Genomic DNA, 17,028 nt, shown 5'->3' with positions numbered 1-17,028 from the left:
TTAAAGCATTATTTATACAAATGCACTTTATTGTTTTAAACAGAACAAAAGAAGAGGCAGAAAATATTTGCATATAACAAATCCTAGCTTATAAATGTAGTTTTTTAGTGGTGATGTCTCTAATCAGTCTTCAGGGGTTTTTTGTTTTGTTTTTTTTAATTTGCTTCACTGTGTCTTGAGCACTGATATTAGAGAAAAGCACATCGGCATAAAGTGTAAACCAGTGTCTCAAAACACTGGAAGAACATGGAGAGCAAACGTGATTTTTCTTATTTCCTCTAAGTAATCTTTCATAAAACAAAAGGTGATCTTTGGCATAGATTCATACTTTAAAGGCATTAATATTGCATTTATATCAGGTAAGCAACTATACAAATATGCTGAGGGCCTTGAAAATAATATTCATCAGTTAAAATAGAGGAAGCCTGAGTGTACAGTACCAACTGAAGACAAGTTTTACACATTCGATGTTGGGATTTAACACACATTGGAGGTGAGAAGAAAGGACATTCAGGCAACGGTTCTTACTCCTTTACTCATCCAGTTCTGGCTTTGGGAAGAAGTAGGATTTCATGTGCTGGGCAATGCTTAGACAGCAGTGATAAGTGCAAAAAAGGAAAAATTCTTCTCTCTCACTTTGCTAATAGGAAACTTACGGTGCTAATTAAATATTATACCCATTACTCGCAAGCATTCGTACTTGGGAGAGAGGAGAGGATACAGGGCTTGGTTAAGGGAGGTAGGAATATACTGAGGACTATTTCCCATTGATTATCCCCAACAGTGCCAGAATTCCAGTCTGCAAGTACCAATCTCCCTTAGGTAGGAAGTGCCCTTCAGACAGGATTGCCTTTCTATTAAACATTCCTGGGGGGCAAGCACCAATTCTTAGGACTGAATTTCAAAAGGATAAAAAGGATCTTTCAAAATTACAATGAACAAGCACATATCTTTAAAATCTTGTTTAGGAAGGGTATGAGGGAAGAATACAAAAGTCAGGATTGGAGAAATGATTTGGTTAAAAACTAAATGCAGCATTTCAGCTCAGAAAGAACAGTAAGAGCTAAGAATGAACGCTAAGGCCTCAGCACAGACCTCTGCAGGCAGTGACAAAGCATGAGGTGCCTGGGAGTGGCCCTCCCCGGAAGATGGGCAGGGCCTCGCCCGGCTACTCTGCCCCTCCCGCGGCAGAGAGCACCAGGACACACAGTGTGGGGGTGCCTACCTTCACAGGCCGAGGCGGGATACAGGGTGGGAAGTTTCCCTAGCAGGTTGCTCGGGCAAGGTAAAGACAATTGTGTGATTCTGTGATTTCCTCCTGAGAGTGAAATTTGGTGTTGCACTGTGGGAAATTAGGATTAAACTGGGGAAAGGCAAGAGGCGAATCCAGGCCCCACAAGCTGGGGCTCCCCAGAGGCCTTTTTCCCTTGTAGCAGCAAAGCTCACTTCTGAAAAGAACCCAGATAGCACAGCTGGGGTCAGGAGCAACATGGAAAGCCCAAAACAAATTTTGGAGGCACAGTGATTTCCTTCTTAACAACTTGCCTGGGCCCTGGGTCTTGGGAGCCTGGTGGGGAGAATTGGGGATGGGGTGGGGGGTGGCAGTGAAAAGGAAGCAGAAGAGGAACTGTCCCCTAGGGAACGAGGGCAGAGCAGGGTGTCTTGGCTAGTGTTCAGTCTTGGATTCTGAGCTTACGTGAAGTCCATGGGCTAGAAACCCAGTCTTCCTATTGGGATAGAGTGTGCAGGAGTTTAACTGTGTTTGAGAATACAGGCTTTATACGGAGAAACAAAGTGTCCAAGACAAGAGTATAAATGGTTTCTAAAGTGAAGAGGCCCCATTCCTTTCTGTTATGTCAGGCCAGGATGTGGCCTATAACCCCCTAGCAATTCTCTGCATCTTCTGGGACTCAGATCATTTCATTCTGTTTAGTAGGGGTTTCTGTGCCAGCCAGGTTTGACCAGGTGCCTACTGGTACCAGGGAGTCTTTCTAACCCAGCGCAGTGTAAATCCAGCATCTGTTCGAATTTTGATTGAAGCAGCTTCTGCTTCTCGAACAGTCTCCTTCACAGACTGCATGAGGTTCTGGGCATTGTGAACCAGCATCTCTGTGGCCTGCAAGGAAAGAGAAACTCTCCGTTACTTATCGTCCCTGATGTAGCCCTTCCTCCAGAACCGGCCTAAGCCTGGCGTGGACTGCAGGTTACCCTACTTGCAGCTGGCATCCCCGTACTTGTCGCAGCCCCGGTGGGCTAGGACGAGCACCAAAAAGAACCCCAAAAGGCCATCCATGATTATGTACTATACCCTCAGCCGGCCTCCAGCACATACCCTTTCCTGGTCTTCAAACAAGCTCCTGCCTCGGGCTCTTGCTCTTCCCTCTACCTGGAGTGCTTTTCCCTCATGGCTCAGCCCTCACCTCCTTCAGATCTTTGCTCAGATGTCAGTCACTTTGGTAAGCCTTTCCCTGCTCACCTTATTTTAAATCACAAACACCTTCCCAAGGGACAGCATTCCTCACCCTCCAATTCTTCATTTTTCTCCACAGAACCCATCATTACTAACTGATACGCTTCATGTAAATTTTACCTAGTTTTTTGTTTTATGTTTTACCTGATTTTATTTAAAATTTAAGTTCTACAAGGGCAGTGATTTTTGTGAGTTTTGTTCACTGCTGTGCCCCGTGTTAGGCCAGTGCCTGGCACAAAAGAAGTATTTCATAAATATTTAATTTTAATAATGAATGAAAAAATAACCAAATGAACAAACCAATCATAAATCCATGAAAATCTAAATTAGTAAATCTCCTAAACACACAAACTTACAGGACTAGGATCACACTAGTACTCCCAACACAGAAACTCAGAGAACTTACTGATCCATTAGCTCACTAATTTTTTTTAATTCTTAACTATTTTTGAGCCAACAAAAAACCATTTTTGAGCCACAGACCCTTTGAGGATTTCATGCGGTCTTCCCTGGATTCTTCTCTGGAAAATGCTCACGTGTGTAAAATTTGTCCGTGCAATTTCTGAGGGTTCATCAGCTCTGAGAGGCATGACTATGGGCTTAAGTTCCTGGTCAGCTGATCTTTTCACTCAGTCAACAAAGAGGCTGAGGCCCAGATAGGTTCGGAGATTTGCAACCACACTCACACAATCGTCAGGATGAGGACTCAAAACTTCTGACTTGCAGTCCTGTGTTTTTGCATTCTACCACACTGTCTGTTTCTCTTTTTTTATTGCAATGTGAGGGGGAACGTAGTAGATATTCCCAGAATACATTTGTGTTGGTTAATTAAATGACATGGTCTGAAAGTATGAGTCCTAGCCTTCCTTCTCTGTTTCTTCCACTTCCTTTTCTCTGTTTCTTCCCCACCGGGGCTGCGACAAGTCTGAAAGTATGAGTCCTAGCCTTCCTTCTCTGTTTCTTTTCTTCCTTTTCTTCCTTTCATGAGATCACATGACAGGAAACAGCCCAGTGCCCAAACCCTGCCTAGAATACACGGAAGTTAGGGGTGAAGATCCAATCCCCAAGGCGTACGAGGAGGGTGAGGGTGAGAGCTGTTGGATTAAAACATGGCAGTGAAAGCAGCACCACTGGCACCAGATGGTAGCCTCCCTGTCTCCTCCAAGGCGCTCCTGGCCTAGAGATCAGGGATGGTCTCCCTAACTACCTGTGAGTCCCCCAGGAGAGGGACTGTGGCTATTTTTCTAACTGCCCTATACAGCGCCCAGTACAGTCTCACACGCACCCCCGTGTCCGCAGAGCCTGTCCGGGTAGTTCAAGAAAAGACGTGCCACCTACTGTAGGACGACGCTGGAAGCAGGCTCACAGCAGGGCCTACTAGGGAAGAGATACCGAGACCAAGAGGTGCTCAAAGGAGGGCTTTCCCAATCGCCCCGGGCCACATTTCCAGGAGGCAACGAAGGAGGACAGACTCAAAAAGTGGTTGCCAGCCCTTAAGAGAACCCTCCCACCATCCTTATTTCAATGTCTGTCAAAGAATCCAAGAGAAGCACCTCCTTTGAGCTGGCATTTCAGCCTCCGCGCACGCCTATCTCAGGCCCCTGAAAAGCCGACACTCTTCATCCTCCCCGAGGTACTTCTCACCCAGTGAGCTGGGAAGCAGAAGTGCCCTCCGGCCACAAAGACACAACGGGCAGGAGTGAACAGGCCCTGGAGGCCTCCAGAGAGTCACACCTACTCCATGGAGACAAAGAACTGAGCTGAGTCCCAAGTGTTACTGGCACTTCACCCCAGGCCTCAACTTCCCATCTGTGAAGTGACAAAAGTTACCCAAGAGCTTTCCTTCCCCTTCGAAGTTTCTGATGCATCTGCCCAACACAGATGCCCTTCTGAGAGAGTTAAAGACTCCATTCCGCATACTGCACACTCAAATCACAGGTCAGATTTCCCCCAAAGCTGAATCAAGTTGCTGTGAAGTGGCACCGAAGCTGTTGGCAAGAAACCAGAAGCAGCAGACACATACCTGCTCGGACTCCTCGTCACTGATGTTCGTCCGGCCCAGCATGGTGGCCTTCACCGTGGACAGGATCTTGAGCTGGGTGCTTATGGTTGGGATTCGCTCGCACACCTAAGAAGCAAACTTAGTTTAGCATGTTTCTAATGTTTTCCTTGCCCGCAAGCTCTTTGAGGGCAAGACTTATCCACCCCCTCTGTATTCCTAGAGGCTGGCGTGCAGAAGGCATGCAATATATCAGCAGCAGGATTCCACTTGCTTTCCCCCTGGGATCTACTGATCCTTTGTTCAGAAAGGAAGCATTATAACTTTTTCATTTGATTAGGAAAGAAATTTTCCTGAATCTGTCTTTCCCAAATATACATGTCTATTTCCCCTTTCTGCTATTTCATCAGAACTCCTCCACCTCCTCCTTGCTCATCCAGTTTTCTCTCTCCTGCTTTCTCCCTCCCACGCCCCCGACTCTGACACACACACACACACACACACACACACACACACACACACAAGTACCTGTAAGAGGTTGGTTCTAATCCGCTTATCTGTGCACTGCTTGGCAACCTCCTTGGCCAACCGTGTCACCTCATCTGAGGCCTTGGCAATGTCCTTGGCACACTGAATCAGTGCCCGCTTGGTACCACTGCCCCCTCTTACCAGCCGAGACATCTCCGCCATCAGCAGAGCCATGCGCTTGGCCGCTGCGATGATGTCATTGCCCTAGAGAGAGACGCAAAGACATAATGTGAGCCCAGCCCACAGTGGCCAAGTGAGGGAAGGAAGTAGAAGCGCAGAGAAGAGAGGAGGGAGCCTGCTGCTCTAGCAGCCTCTGGGAGGGTGAGGAGAGAAGAACAGGACTCTCTTGAGCGATACGGACAGCACAGGAGGACGGAGAGAAGTGTGAGCCGGGCACTCCCCCCAGCACTCAGTGAGACAGAGCGAGACGACCCCACTGAAAAAAGGAAGACCTGCAGATTAGTCTGGAAGGGCAACAGGTGTGCCCCTGGCATAGCACTGAGCAAGCACTTCATCTCCAAGTTAATCATGTCAATCAAAATGAGGACGGGATGGAGAAGTTGGTTAAACAGGCATTTTCCTTTCTAGAGGGGGAAAGCAGGAGAGCTAGCTTGAGGGGAAAAATACAGAGGAGCCTTTCCAGACGCTGAAATCATCCACTTCACCCTAATCCTCGTTACAAATAGCAGCCAAGGACTGTGGCTGCTGAGCTAGAATTTAAACCAAGTAACTATGATCAGCCTTGGTGAGAAAAGATCTATTTTCTCACCTAGACAGCTCCTGCCCTCCCTGCTACTGCCTCTTATTTGTCCTGTCAGCCTCAGGGAACATGTTATTTTAATTTGTCACATTTAAAAAGGCCATGAATCAATTCTTCAGTCCTCTCAGCTAAGTGGCTTCAATTAAAGAAACCTTCAGCTAAGAGCAGAAAAATAAACATCATGAGTCAAGCTGTACATGGAACCCCCACTCCAGCTCATGGTGGGTTACCTTCGAGGGGGCATTTGGGTTCATTAAAACCCTCGTGGGTCATAATAAAGAGCTGGGCAAGGAATTTACTTTATGCCCTCAAAAGGTGCACCTTTTGGCTGCTAACAACCAAAAATAACACTGCAATGTTCAAAACTACCTCAAAGGTCAGGCCCTACTCATTTTTCCCCTCCTGCTTTTCAATTCGCTGTACAAGGCAGTGAGGCGTCCACAAACCATGCCAGCCGCACGGCACCCTGTGAGACCCCCCGCAGGCATCACGAGGTAGCCGATCGCTATGCCGGGAGGCGTGTGACATCTCAGGCAGTCGCGGAAGCCAGAGAGAATACAGGGATGGGAAGAAGTCACGAGAACAGGGGCAGGTTAGACAAGGCCGTCGGCCCATCTCTTCCAGTGTAGACCTGGGATCGTTCCAGGATTCATGAACTTGATTAGAAGACAGTGTGCTGCCGGGGTTAGTTATTACCCATCACTCTTCCAACCCTTTCTTCTTGCAACATGCTACCTTCAAAGGGAAAAAAGTGATTGCCCTCTTCCTCCACTCCCCACACTACTGTCGGTTCGGTCCCAAGGCCAAAGCTCTGTGGCCGCCTGTCCTGCAGCCCTGAGTGCTCTCTGAGCCCCAGCCCCAGCCCCTCCCCCTGGAACACCTGGACACGCAGTCGGTGAAGCCCCCTTCCCTGTGGGTTCCCGTTTAGGCCAGCATCTGCCAGGCAGCCAAGTGCAGGGCAGCAAGCAGCCCGCCCCAGGGACCCTGCCGTATAAAGCTGCTTCTCATCCTGGTCCGCTCTGCCTGAGCCATCATGACAGGTCAGCAGAGGAGGGGGCGGCGGGCCAAGCTCAATGGTCAGGCCAGGGGCCTTTTAATGGTCTACAGTAGTTCCTGACCTGCATGTCATTGAGAGATCCACGGCTTCCCAAGGGGTTTAAGGTTCCAATCAGGTCAGTAAGAAAAGGAATCCTTTCAGAAAGTGACCCATCTCTACCCCCCAACAAACATAAAGGCAATCCAATTAATCTGGCATTAGCAGACCTATCAAACTTGTGAAGCCAGTCCTAACAACAAGGTGCAGACAGAGGCCCGCCCCGCTCAGACTCACAGGACTCGCACAGATCATGAGTGATGCAATGTGTCAGGCTGCACATGGCCGGATGCATATGGAGCAGCCCCACCGGGGGTGCTAATCAGTACCTTACTAGACCACTTGGTAGCTTCGCGATGCAAGGACTGAGCCGCGGCCAGAATGGGCTGGTTGACCGGCTGATTGGATGGCATTAACAGCAGCTCAGGTTCGAAATCGTCTTCCATGTCAGGGGGGACAGGGAACCCAACAGCATCGGCCGCATCTGCCTCAGCTGCAACACCTATACCCACCTCAGCGGCCCGGTTACCCGGCTTTGTCGATGGCAGGAAGGATGAGAAACAGGGACAGTGTTAGTAAGTAAGAGCAGTAGGACGGGGATGGGGGGGAGGGGGGAAGCTGAGCATCAGCTGGTTTAGTAACCAAAGCTTGCCTAAGACGGGAAAGAAAAACGGCATCTCTCCAGAAGCCAGATGAACCAAACTCCACAGAAGGGGGATTCGCAGGCTCCAGCACCAGCCCAGGCACCCCCTGTTCTCCGTGAGGGAAAGAAAGAGACTCACTCCAGTGGCAAAAGGTTTCCAGAGAAAAATTTAAACCAAGAAAGCAAGTGGCATTCCTTTTTTATATATTTACCACCAAAGTTAAACTTGCCAAGAATAATTTTCATGTCAGAACATTTCTGAGGAGCCAAACAACCAAACAATAGTAGCTGATTACCTTTAAAAGGAATCCAGAGGGAAGAAATAAATGCAGCCACACAACTTGCTCTGAATGGAACAAAGTGATGCCCCCCCGCCCAAGCTGGTTCCTATGGACACTGTTCTAGATCTTCTGGGACACAGGAAGTGACTTGGGTCAGCTCTGCAAGTTGCCAGACACAGATCATTATTTCCAGCGGGAGTTAAAAAGTCCCAGAATTTAAAATGACACAGCAGGGCCACTGACAGCAAACCAGGAAGAAGGCAAAGAAAACAAACACAATGGTGAGTGAGAAGGACTTTTCAAATACCCCACAATCAGCCAGCTGAAAGGAGCCTCCAGAACGTGCCTCATCCCGCTTCCCATCTTAGGGAAAACCCACACTGCAGACCGGCTCTCTCTACCCCCTCCAGGCCCTCGGAGACAGACACCTCCACGACCTCCTCCTGCATCGACTACTACTACCGACTCAGAAATCTGCTCCTTGGGTACAAGCTAAATCTCTCCTGTTGCACACTAGGGTTCTCACCCCAACCTTCATTTACATACTTCACAGATAACCCAGGAACATAGCTACTGACCAAGGCTGAGTTCAGAGGAGCCCAAATCAGTGCCCACGAGAGAACAGGACCCATGAGGGGGAGAGAATCGATTTAATACCAGGGATGGGGATTCCGAAAGGCCAGGGCAAGAGGCAATGTGATCAGATGCTGAAATAGGCAGAGGGGAAAGAAAATAAAAGGAATTGCCTCAGTGAAGTCAAACCATGTATATGAAGAATGGTGAACACAGGTTCTTCTTTAAAAAAAAAAAAAAAAAAAAAAAAAATTTCCTTTAAGTAATCTCTATACCTAAAGTGGGGCTCAAACTCATGAACCCAAGATCAAGAATCACATGTTCTACCCACTGAGCCGGCCAGGTGTCCCTGAACACTGGCTCTTTATATCCAACATCTCTAACCAAGGGGAAGTAAGAGTTTGCCTGGAAGTTTATTTGAAGTTGCTATCGCTCCCAAAATTCTTATCCTGCATGGGAAACCTGTCTCCAAAAGGTGATGACAAAGTTGGAGAATTCAGGGCAAATAAGGGGTTCAGGTACATTCTAAACCCTTTCCCTAAACTCTGTCTCAACCAGGACTCATCCTCATTCCTTAGAGGAGAGGCCAGCTCACTGCTGCTGGGGTTCAGAGTCTCAAAGTGTACAAAAACAGACAGACACACAAACACACACCACCCTCACCCCCCAGACACACACGGGTCAAGGAGCTCCTGACTCACAGCTCAAAGTCGGCAGTCCTCTGATGCGCCAAGCCTCCAGACAGTCAGACCTAAAGACTTCTGGCCACAAACGGCAGAGTGGGGTAAATATGTAGGCCGATGCCGTCTGCCCCTTAACGTTTGTTTATACTTCATGTATATTTTGTATCCTGCTACACGATATATCTGGGTTTATTGTAATGAAATTTAAATTGCCTTTAAAATCTTTGAGTAAAACCAACCTCCGCTGTCCCCTCCACCCCACTTTCCACATGCACTGGGACTCTGCAAACGGTCCTGGAGGTGTGCACGCCCCAGGTGGAAAGATACGATTATAAATAATTCCATGGCCAGGCCCAACACCAGGAAGGTCACTATTCATTCCTTCTTAGAACCTAGGCTCACAGCTAACAACACAGAAAAATAGAGTTAAAAAACCAAGGTCGGGGCGCCTGGGTGGCTCAGTCGTTAAGTGTCTGCCTTCGGCTCAGGTCATGATCCCGGGGTCCTGAGATCGAGCCCCGCATCAGGCTCCCTGCTCCACGGGAAGCCTGCTTCTCCCTCTCCCATTCCCCCTGCTTATATTCCCTCTCTCGCTGTGTCTCTCTCTCTGTCAAATAAATAAATAAAATCTTAAAAAAAAAACCAAAAACCAAGGTCAATTTCCCAGCCTGGAAAAACCCAAGATCAGCTGCATGCAGAAGGTCCCTGGGGAACTACAGTTAATACAAGAGCTTGAGACAGCCGAGGGCGTGAAAAGGCAAATAAATGGTAGGAATAAAGATCTAGAAGAGAGAGTCATATTACAAACAGTTGAGAATTGAGTTAGAACTACATTTCACTGCCAGGTTAGCAGTAATATTTAGCTCTTATCTAGAAAAGCTACCACGCACTTTTCATCATTTAGGGGAAAATAGGCAAAAGATATTCACAGGGCCTGACTGCCGCAGCATCCACATTTCACCGACCACATTCATATTTACACTTCCAGATTTGTGGAGCTGGAGTTAGCCTGGAAGAGTCTTGAATTGAGGGGTAAGATGATTCTGAGAAAAGGACAAAGCACACAGCTCCTAAGACATCAATCTACCTGCTTTCATGAAAAATAGAAGGAAAATGCAAACACTTCGTCTAACTCTAGCAGAGCCCCCAGAAGACTATTTCACATCTGGAGTGCAGATAATTAGCAAGAGAGCATCTAAAGATATTCAGCAATCCCAAGAAAGAAAAGCAATTTCTAAAAGACCCAAATGTCCAAGGTCACAGGAGCTGACACTCGCATCGACAGAGGAAAGGAACCTCCTCTCACACATCTTACTAAGCCACAAGTAAGAACAGGATCATGTTACTGGCAACAGCAGGAACCAAAGCAGAGAGAGGGTAACTTTCCAATCAGACTCTTCTTCCTGGGCTGTGTGCACTTCTTCATCCCTTTCCAGCAAGAAAAGCCTCATTACTTACCTTGCTGGACCATTTGCGAGCTTCATCATGGAGCTGCCTGGCAGCCATCATCATTGGCTGGTTAATCACCTCCCCGGCTTTCTGCTCAGGGAACTCTTCATCCTTCTCCTCCGGAGGTGGGGGCCTGGGCGGAGGGACCTCACCCTCAGGCAGAGGTGGTTTGGGAGGAGCAAGCTCATCTGCCAGCTAAGAAAGAATTACTGGGTTGTAAGTAAAACCCTAGGAACTACTCCCCTCTAGAATTCTTTCCTTTCCTCCAAAAAGCATCCCCAGAAAAGCCACCCACGTTCATGCGATATAAGACCACCCACATGGAGCACAGGGACCACTTGCTTCAATCTCAACAGATGCATATTTTCTTTCTTGCTTCTCCACAAAAAGCCAGCAGCTACAGTTTTGGACGTATCCCAGGGAGACACGCACAGCACTACTGGACCAAGGCTCCCCAAAGAGGATGGAACTAATTTGTGCTCCTGACTGTGGAAGGGCAGTTGCACCGGTGACTAACTTCTCCCCTGGGCCTCAGTTTCCCCATCTGTCAATGAGGGGCAGCTAAACCAAACGACCTCTAGGATCTTGATTCTAAGTGTCATGAACCTGTTGATCACATAAAAAGCCAGGCCCCAGAACAGTCCTCCCACTGGCCCCAAGCAGGCACCAAAAGCCCAGCTACAAAGAAGCAAACGAAGCTGAAGCATTGGAGACTAGAGAAACACTGTGCCTCAGCTTGGGCAAAAGGACCCAATTCTGTCCTCAACCAACTTAGAAACTTCCATCTCTTACTGACATGAAACATGGGAAAGTAAGTCAAGGAAAGTAAATCAAATTATTGCCCTGATGAGCTATTCCCAAAGTCCAGCTATTTCCAACACCGTTAGAATAATCACTATTTCCTATACTAGGATTTGTATCTGTAAGATACTGCCCAGCTAAGCCTCCTCTGAAACCATTTACCTATGGAAGAATAAATTTATGGTACTTTGGGGTACATAAAAAGAGTTTAAATTAGAGTTGGAGAAAAATAAATTAAAAAAAAAAAAAAAACTATCACTTTTGTTACCAAAAAAAAATAAAAGTCAAGTAAAGGAAAGAAGAATGTACACAAGTCTAGCCACCTCAGTTCTGCCCTTGTCAATTGGGAACACAAAAAGTCTCCTCGCCACCAGATCATTTTCCCACTCCATTAACTCGTCCTACAACCTCATCACTCATCACATCCACACTTCCCAAAGCCAGCTCCTCTGCTCCAGTCAGTCCCCATCACAGCAGGCCAGCCCCCCAGCCCCCCACCTACCCAGCACGCCCGGTGCATAAGCACGGCGTTAGGACTCTACTGATTTGGGAATGCAAGTCAACTTGTGCGTCCGACTAAGCTTCAGGCAAAAGCTAAACGAAGCTACCTCGTCAACGAGGCTCCAGAGCACAGCTTACCTCCCTCTTGCTACAGCCCCAGGCCCCTCTGCTCAATTCTCCCCATCACTCTGAATTTACTTACACGGAGCTGCTCAAGATCCGGAGGAGGAGGCGGGAAGTCAGGCTCCTGAGGTTGGAAGGCTTCTCTGACCTTGGCCACAGCTCCCAGGATCCGATATCCTGAGTCCAGGAAGCTCTTTTGCAGGCCTAAACATAAGACGCCCTCACTTTCAGCTGGGCAGGTCAGTGCCCTGGAGCACTGTCTGTCCAGCAGCAGAACTGGTTTCTATGAACAAAAGCTGGATGTGAAGCTGCCAGGAAGCATCACAGGCAGTGGCTGAAGCGGAAGGCACGTAAGGGCAAGGCAGAGGCCATAAGGCCTACAAAGAGTCACAAGTGTCACAAACCAGCTAATCCCTGTGGTGCAGGGTGCCTTCTTGCCTGTACAATTAGCAAGTACTTAAGACGTTCCTGGGTGTGATCACTTGGGGCTCAGGTGGGGCTCATCACCTCTCTGATGATGAAGCAGTCAAGAGATAAGCCTGCCCAACTCAGAACAGAGGAGATGTCAGTTTCAGATTGGGCAGACATCCCCCGGAGTACGTCTCACCTTTCTCCCGACTCCTCTGCTCAACTTGGCATTAAGTGTATTAACCCCTAGGTTGAGCTGCCGCGGTTACAGCGTCCAGTCACCTGGGATTCAGGAATTCTACTCAAACTACTAGAAACTCCAATTAGGAAACGGAGCGTGTCCTTAGTGACAGTGGGTTGAAGATATGGGAAAGATCCTGCCTGGGCTAGGGATGAATAGGGCTGCCCTTCCTTCCCACTCCCTTACGCTGCCTGGATTCCACTCATGGGCTAGACACACTGGATGCTCAGAACAGGAAGGAATTCAGATGTTTCTAACCAAAGGAGTGGTAACATCTTTAGTAATACTGAAAACATGCTCACAATTCAGCTAAAGAAAATCTGGATTCTTTGGTGTAGGATCAGGATATTCACTGAGGAGATCTACAGGTCAATTTAAGCCCTCCAGATTTGACAGAAACAGAAAATGTCTTACAGAGAAAAAAGCATTTTAAGAAAAGCAGAAGAGAAATTATGCCAGTTACATAAGCTAAATGGCTGATAAAATGGTTTTCGTGCCTCTTTTGAGTAATTTCCAAAATACTGACTTAACAGAGCCAGGAGCTGTCTAGTCAGACAACAGGAAGAAAGCACAGAAAGGTTGGTCCAGAGCAACTAACTTGCAATGAACCTGCCGATATTGCAGAAAATAGTGCTCGCCTCAGCAGCACATATACAATATTGCAGAAAATAGTCTGTGTCATATTTTTTTTTTTTTTGGACATAAAAAGATTAATCTAGCATTCTCAAACTAAGGATCTGCAGTGTTGCTCTCAGACGTGGTACGTGGTGGTGGCAGGGTGGGGGCGCGCTGTCTCGGCGCCCTGTCAGCCTCCTGAGGTAACCTCTCAAGTGAGGTGAACCACACCAGGCACAGCTTACCAGGGTCAGAAATGTTTCCAGCCACAGCCTTGGCATCCATCACCATGGGGGAGATGGTTTTGCTCAATTCGTCAGAGGCGGCCTTCACAGCCTCGCGGAACTTGGGATCCTCTGAGTTCTCCACCTCCCTCTTGGCCACCAGCAGGATACGGTTGGCCCGGCGGGCGATGCTCGTTGCCCCGGCGACCAACATCTGCGGCTGGATGTTGGCCATGGCTACTTTACACTTGTCCAGGTCTTTTTTAATTGCTTCTTCAGAAGCATCCAACAGAGATTTGGTATCAATAGCTTCGTCCACCAGCCCTGTCAGAACAGAAATGGAATTTTGTTTCTATTTTAGAAGAACAGCGACTCAAAAACCCTCTTGTCCACTCAAGGTTCTCACGTGAAAGTAAAACACCCAGAATGCTCTCCCTCAGCTCTAAGTCCTTCCTGAACAATCAAAAGCTTCCAGGTGATTACCTTAGATCAAAAAAAAAAAAAAAAAATGAAGATGTCGTCCAGGAGGCCATATAGATTCACAAGATTCATACCGACCGTGGTCACTGGCCTTCTCGTGTCCACCACAGCCCGCCAGAATCGCAGCGACAACAGGAGGATGGCGTCTCCGGCCTTTACCGCATCTCCACATTATGCTAATAACACGGTCTCCCTTCCCGGCTCACTCCACAGCCATCTGTTGCTTGTTGGCAGCTTGTCGTGCCCAAGACGAGCCACGCAGAGGATTCTAATAAACCTGACCGCCTGCGTCTTGCTTCTGTTACCTCTCTTCCGACACCCCAGGAGCTCCACTTTCATGTCTGGCTGCGAGGGACCCTGTCACGGCAGGTTCTGCAGGGAAGTCGAGGAGCCCACATTCCTCATCTCTTCCCTCCTCTCCTGTCCCTCCCTCCACAGAGAGTGAAGAAGATTCGGAGGTGACACCTCACTTGCACAGACACACATTTGTTGGCGGTTGGTTTCTCCTTTTTTTAAAAAAACTACGTAGTTGATAAGTTGGAGGAAACTCTGAGACAAGTTGTATTAAATGGTAGCTATTGTGGTTCCCTGAAATGTGAACCCGCCGAAAATGACAGGGACACTTACTGTATCCACAAACACCGCCTCCCAGCCTCTGAAACCAAACTCTGGTTCAGACTGAGCAAAGGCGCTATTCAAAGAGAAGATAGGAGCTGTAACAATAAACATCACACAGGGAGGGCAGCATTAAAATAAGAGACTCAAAGAGCCTCTCTTCAAACAAAGTTGCAAGGCTTGAATGAGAAGCCCCTGCTGCTCAGCAGCCTTAATCAGGGCCAAGTACACCGTCAGGCACATGACCGTCCCTTCATCCAATTACAGCTGAGTAACATAACCGGTCCTGCTCGAGTTTCTCAGAACTCATTCCTCAAGGACTAGACGGTAAGAACGTCACACGCAACTCTACCTGTCATTTTTTCGACATTATCGATCCACTGGTTCTTCATGGTCTCAAAATGTTCATAAGCAGCTTGATTTCCAGGATTCCTAAGTAAGATGCGAGCAGCCGAGACGACCTGTCAATGACAAAACCACCTTTAAACCCCAGGGCGCCCTCCCACTGGAATACAAACCTTCAGCGAAGCTTTCCCCTCTCCACCTACAGATGGCGCTAGGAAGCCAAAAATGCGCAAGTCTTCGCAGGCAGAACACAGGAGACTTGGTCTCCTAAATAGCTCACCCGACTGGGCCCGTGCAAAAGGTTTTATAGTCACAGCCTGATTTTTGAGAAGGTAACAGAATGACAAAGGAAATGGCATTCACTTGATACTTCAGAACATACACAGAACTGACATGTTTAAACCCTTGATGTAGACTCTTCCATCTTAAAAAGCACCACCAAAAAAAATACTAAAAAAACCTTTAAAAAGGGCGCCTGGGTGGCTCAGTTGGTTGAGCGACTGCCTTCGGCTCAGGTCATGATCCTGGAGTCCCTGGATCGAGTCCCGCATTGGGCTTCCTGCTCGGCAGGGAGTCTGCTTCGTCCTCTGACCCTATCCCCTCTCATGTGTTCTCTCTCTCTCACTCTCTCTCTCTCAAATAAATAAATAAAATCTTTAAAAAAAAAAAAAAAAAACCTTTAAAAAAAAAACCTTTAAAGTGATATCTATGAATATTTATAAAAAAAAAAAAGTAACTGTCTACAGTTAACAAAGTACTTTCACATCCATTATCTTACTGAATCCTCACAACAATCCTATGAAACAGGACGGGTAATTTCTCCAACTTTACTGACACAAAAACCAAGACTCAGAAAATGTGACTTGTTCAAAAGCTCCCAGTGAACCAGTTACAGCACTTAGGGAAGGAACTAACATTTACCAAGTATTTGGTAAGTGACAGGCTATACACATATCCTCTTAGTCCTCCAAAATATCCATTACGAAAGAATTCTCTCCATTTTACAGATGAAGAAACTCAAGGTCACAGAGGATTCAAGTCCAGATCTGTCTCCAAAATCCTTACTCTTGCTATAGCTGGTGTCTTTAGTTTTTTTTTCTCTTTTTTAGGAATCTCAGTTTTATACAGAAATACCTACATTCTATGTTCCATATTTTATGGAAATTTTTAAAGAAAGTTATACATGTTCATATTTCATGGAAGTATTCTGAAGAAGTTGGACATGTATGATTTTTCAAGAGAATCTAATTTGTTAACATGCCACGTGGGCAAAAGATAAACAATAAAGGTGTGGGGTTTTTTTCCCATCCTTTCCTACAAGTTCCCACCAAAGCCAGTATCACAGGCGTGTAAAGCCTAGCATGGGTCCTGATGTACTACAGGGACATAACACATATCTGCTGAATGAAACCAATTTTTAAAAAATGAATTTTCTATAATTTGATTAGGAAAAAATGTGCAAACATCACACTAAATGATGCTGAACTGGTATTTTTAAGAACACCTATCACATATGAGAACTTTAATTCCTGTCCAATTTGTTTTCTTCTGTCCCCACTCTTCCAGTATACTGTTCACAGCATACTGGCTATAACTTGGTTATATAATGAAGTAGAAAAAAGAAAACAAGTTCTGAATGCAACCAGATTTTTTAAAAATATCCTCAAAGAGATGTGGGGAAAGGCGTAAACTGTACAATCAAAACAGACTAACCTCTCAGGATTATCCAAATATTTCTCTAAGTATGGGTGTGTGTGAGCAGGGTTTGCTTTACCAGTTTTTTCTACCGTGAAGTTATCTATGATCATTGTAGAAAACCGAAACATTATAAAAATGATTTTGACACTGTGTGTTTCTTTCATGACAATGTACAGTAAGTGTTCAAAAATGTATAGAAACTGTTCTGTAATTGACCTTTACTGAACACTATATGGTGAGTATCGAAACAATGAAGAGTGAACAAAATTCAACCTGGGGTGTGAGTTCTCGGGCCGTCTTTACTGATGCCTGAATGCCTTCTACAGTGGATTTATTAGCAGTTCCAACAGCAGCTGCCTTCTCCGCCGTGGCACCGAGCCTTCCCGAATGGTGCTCAAAGTTAGCTGCCCTCTCATCAAATACCTTGAGGAAAAAACAAAGACATTAGGAAAATTTATTTCAATAAAATGAGTCAGGAAGCCTAAGAAAAACTCTCTC

General features: G+C 46.8%; 1 protein-coding gene across 3 annotated transcripts in view; it reads right to left on the bottom strand.

The window, feature by feature from the left end:
• Positions 1 to 10: 10 nt before the first annotated feature.
• VCL (vinculin) overlaps positions 11 to 17,028 on the bottom strand; it is a 111,951-nt gene continuing 94,933 nt past the window's right edge. For 2 of the 3 annotated variants that reach the window (XM_032423528.1, XM_032423529.1), the window contains exons 14-21: positions 16,804 to 16,953; positions 14,840 to 14,948; positions 13,414 to 13,716; positions 11,984 to 12,108; positions 10,489 to 10,674; positions 4,998 to 5,201; positions 4,494 to 4,598; positions 11 to 2,116 (exon numbers count right to left, since the gene is read on the bottom strand). In XM_032423528.1, coding sequence (XP_032279419.1) covers positions 1,970 to 2,116; positions 4,494 to 4,598; positions 4,998 to 5,201; positions 10,489 to 10,674; positions 11,984 to 12,108; positions 13,414 to 13,716; positions 14,840 to 14,948; positions 16,804 to 16,953 — 1,329 coding nt within the window. In that variant the 3' untranslated portion in view covers positions 11 to 1,969. Of the gene's footprint in view, positions 2,117 to 4,493; positions 4,599 to 4,997; positions 5,202 to 7,179; positions 7,384 to 10,488; positions 10,675 to 11,983; positions 12,109 to 13,413; positions 13,717 to 14,839; positions 14,949 to 16,803; positions 16,954 to 17,028 lie in introns of all 3 variants that reach the window. The other variant, XM_032423530.1, reaches the window with a different exon arrangement.

This window comes from Phoca vitulina, unplaced genomic scaffold, assembly GCF_004348235.1.
Source record: "Phoca vitulina isolate PV1807 unplaced genomic scaffold, GSC_HSeal_1.0 scaffold29, whole genome shotgun sequence".
NCBI lineage: Eukaryota > Metazoa > Chordata > Mammalia > Carnivora > Phocidae > Phoca > Phoca vitulina.
This window is presented reverse-complemented; position numbering and strand designations above follow the sequence as displayed.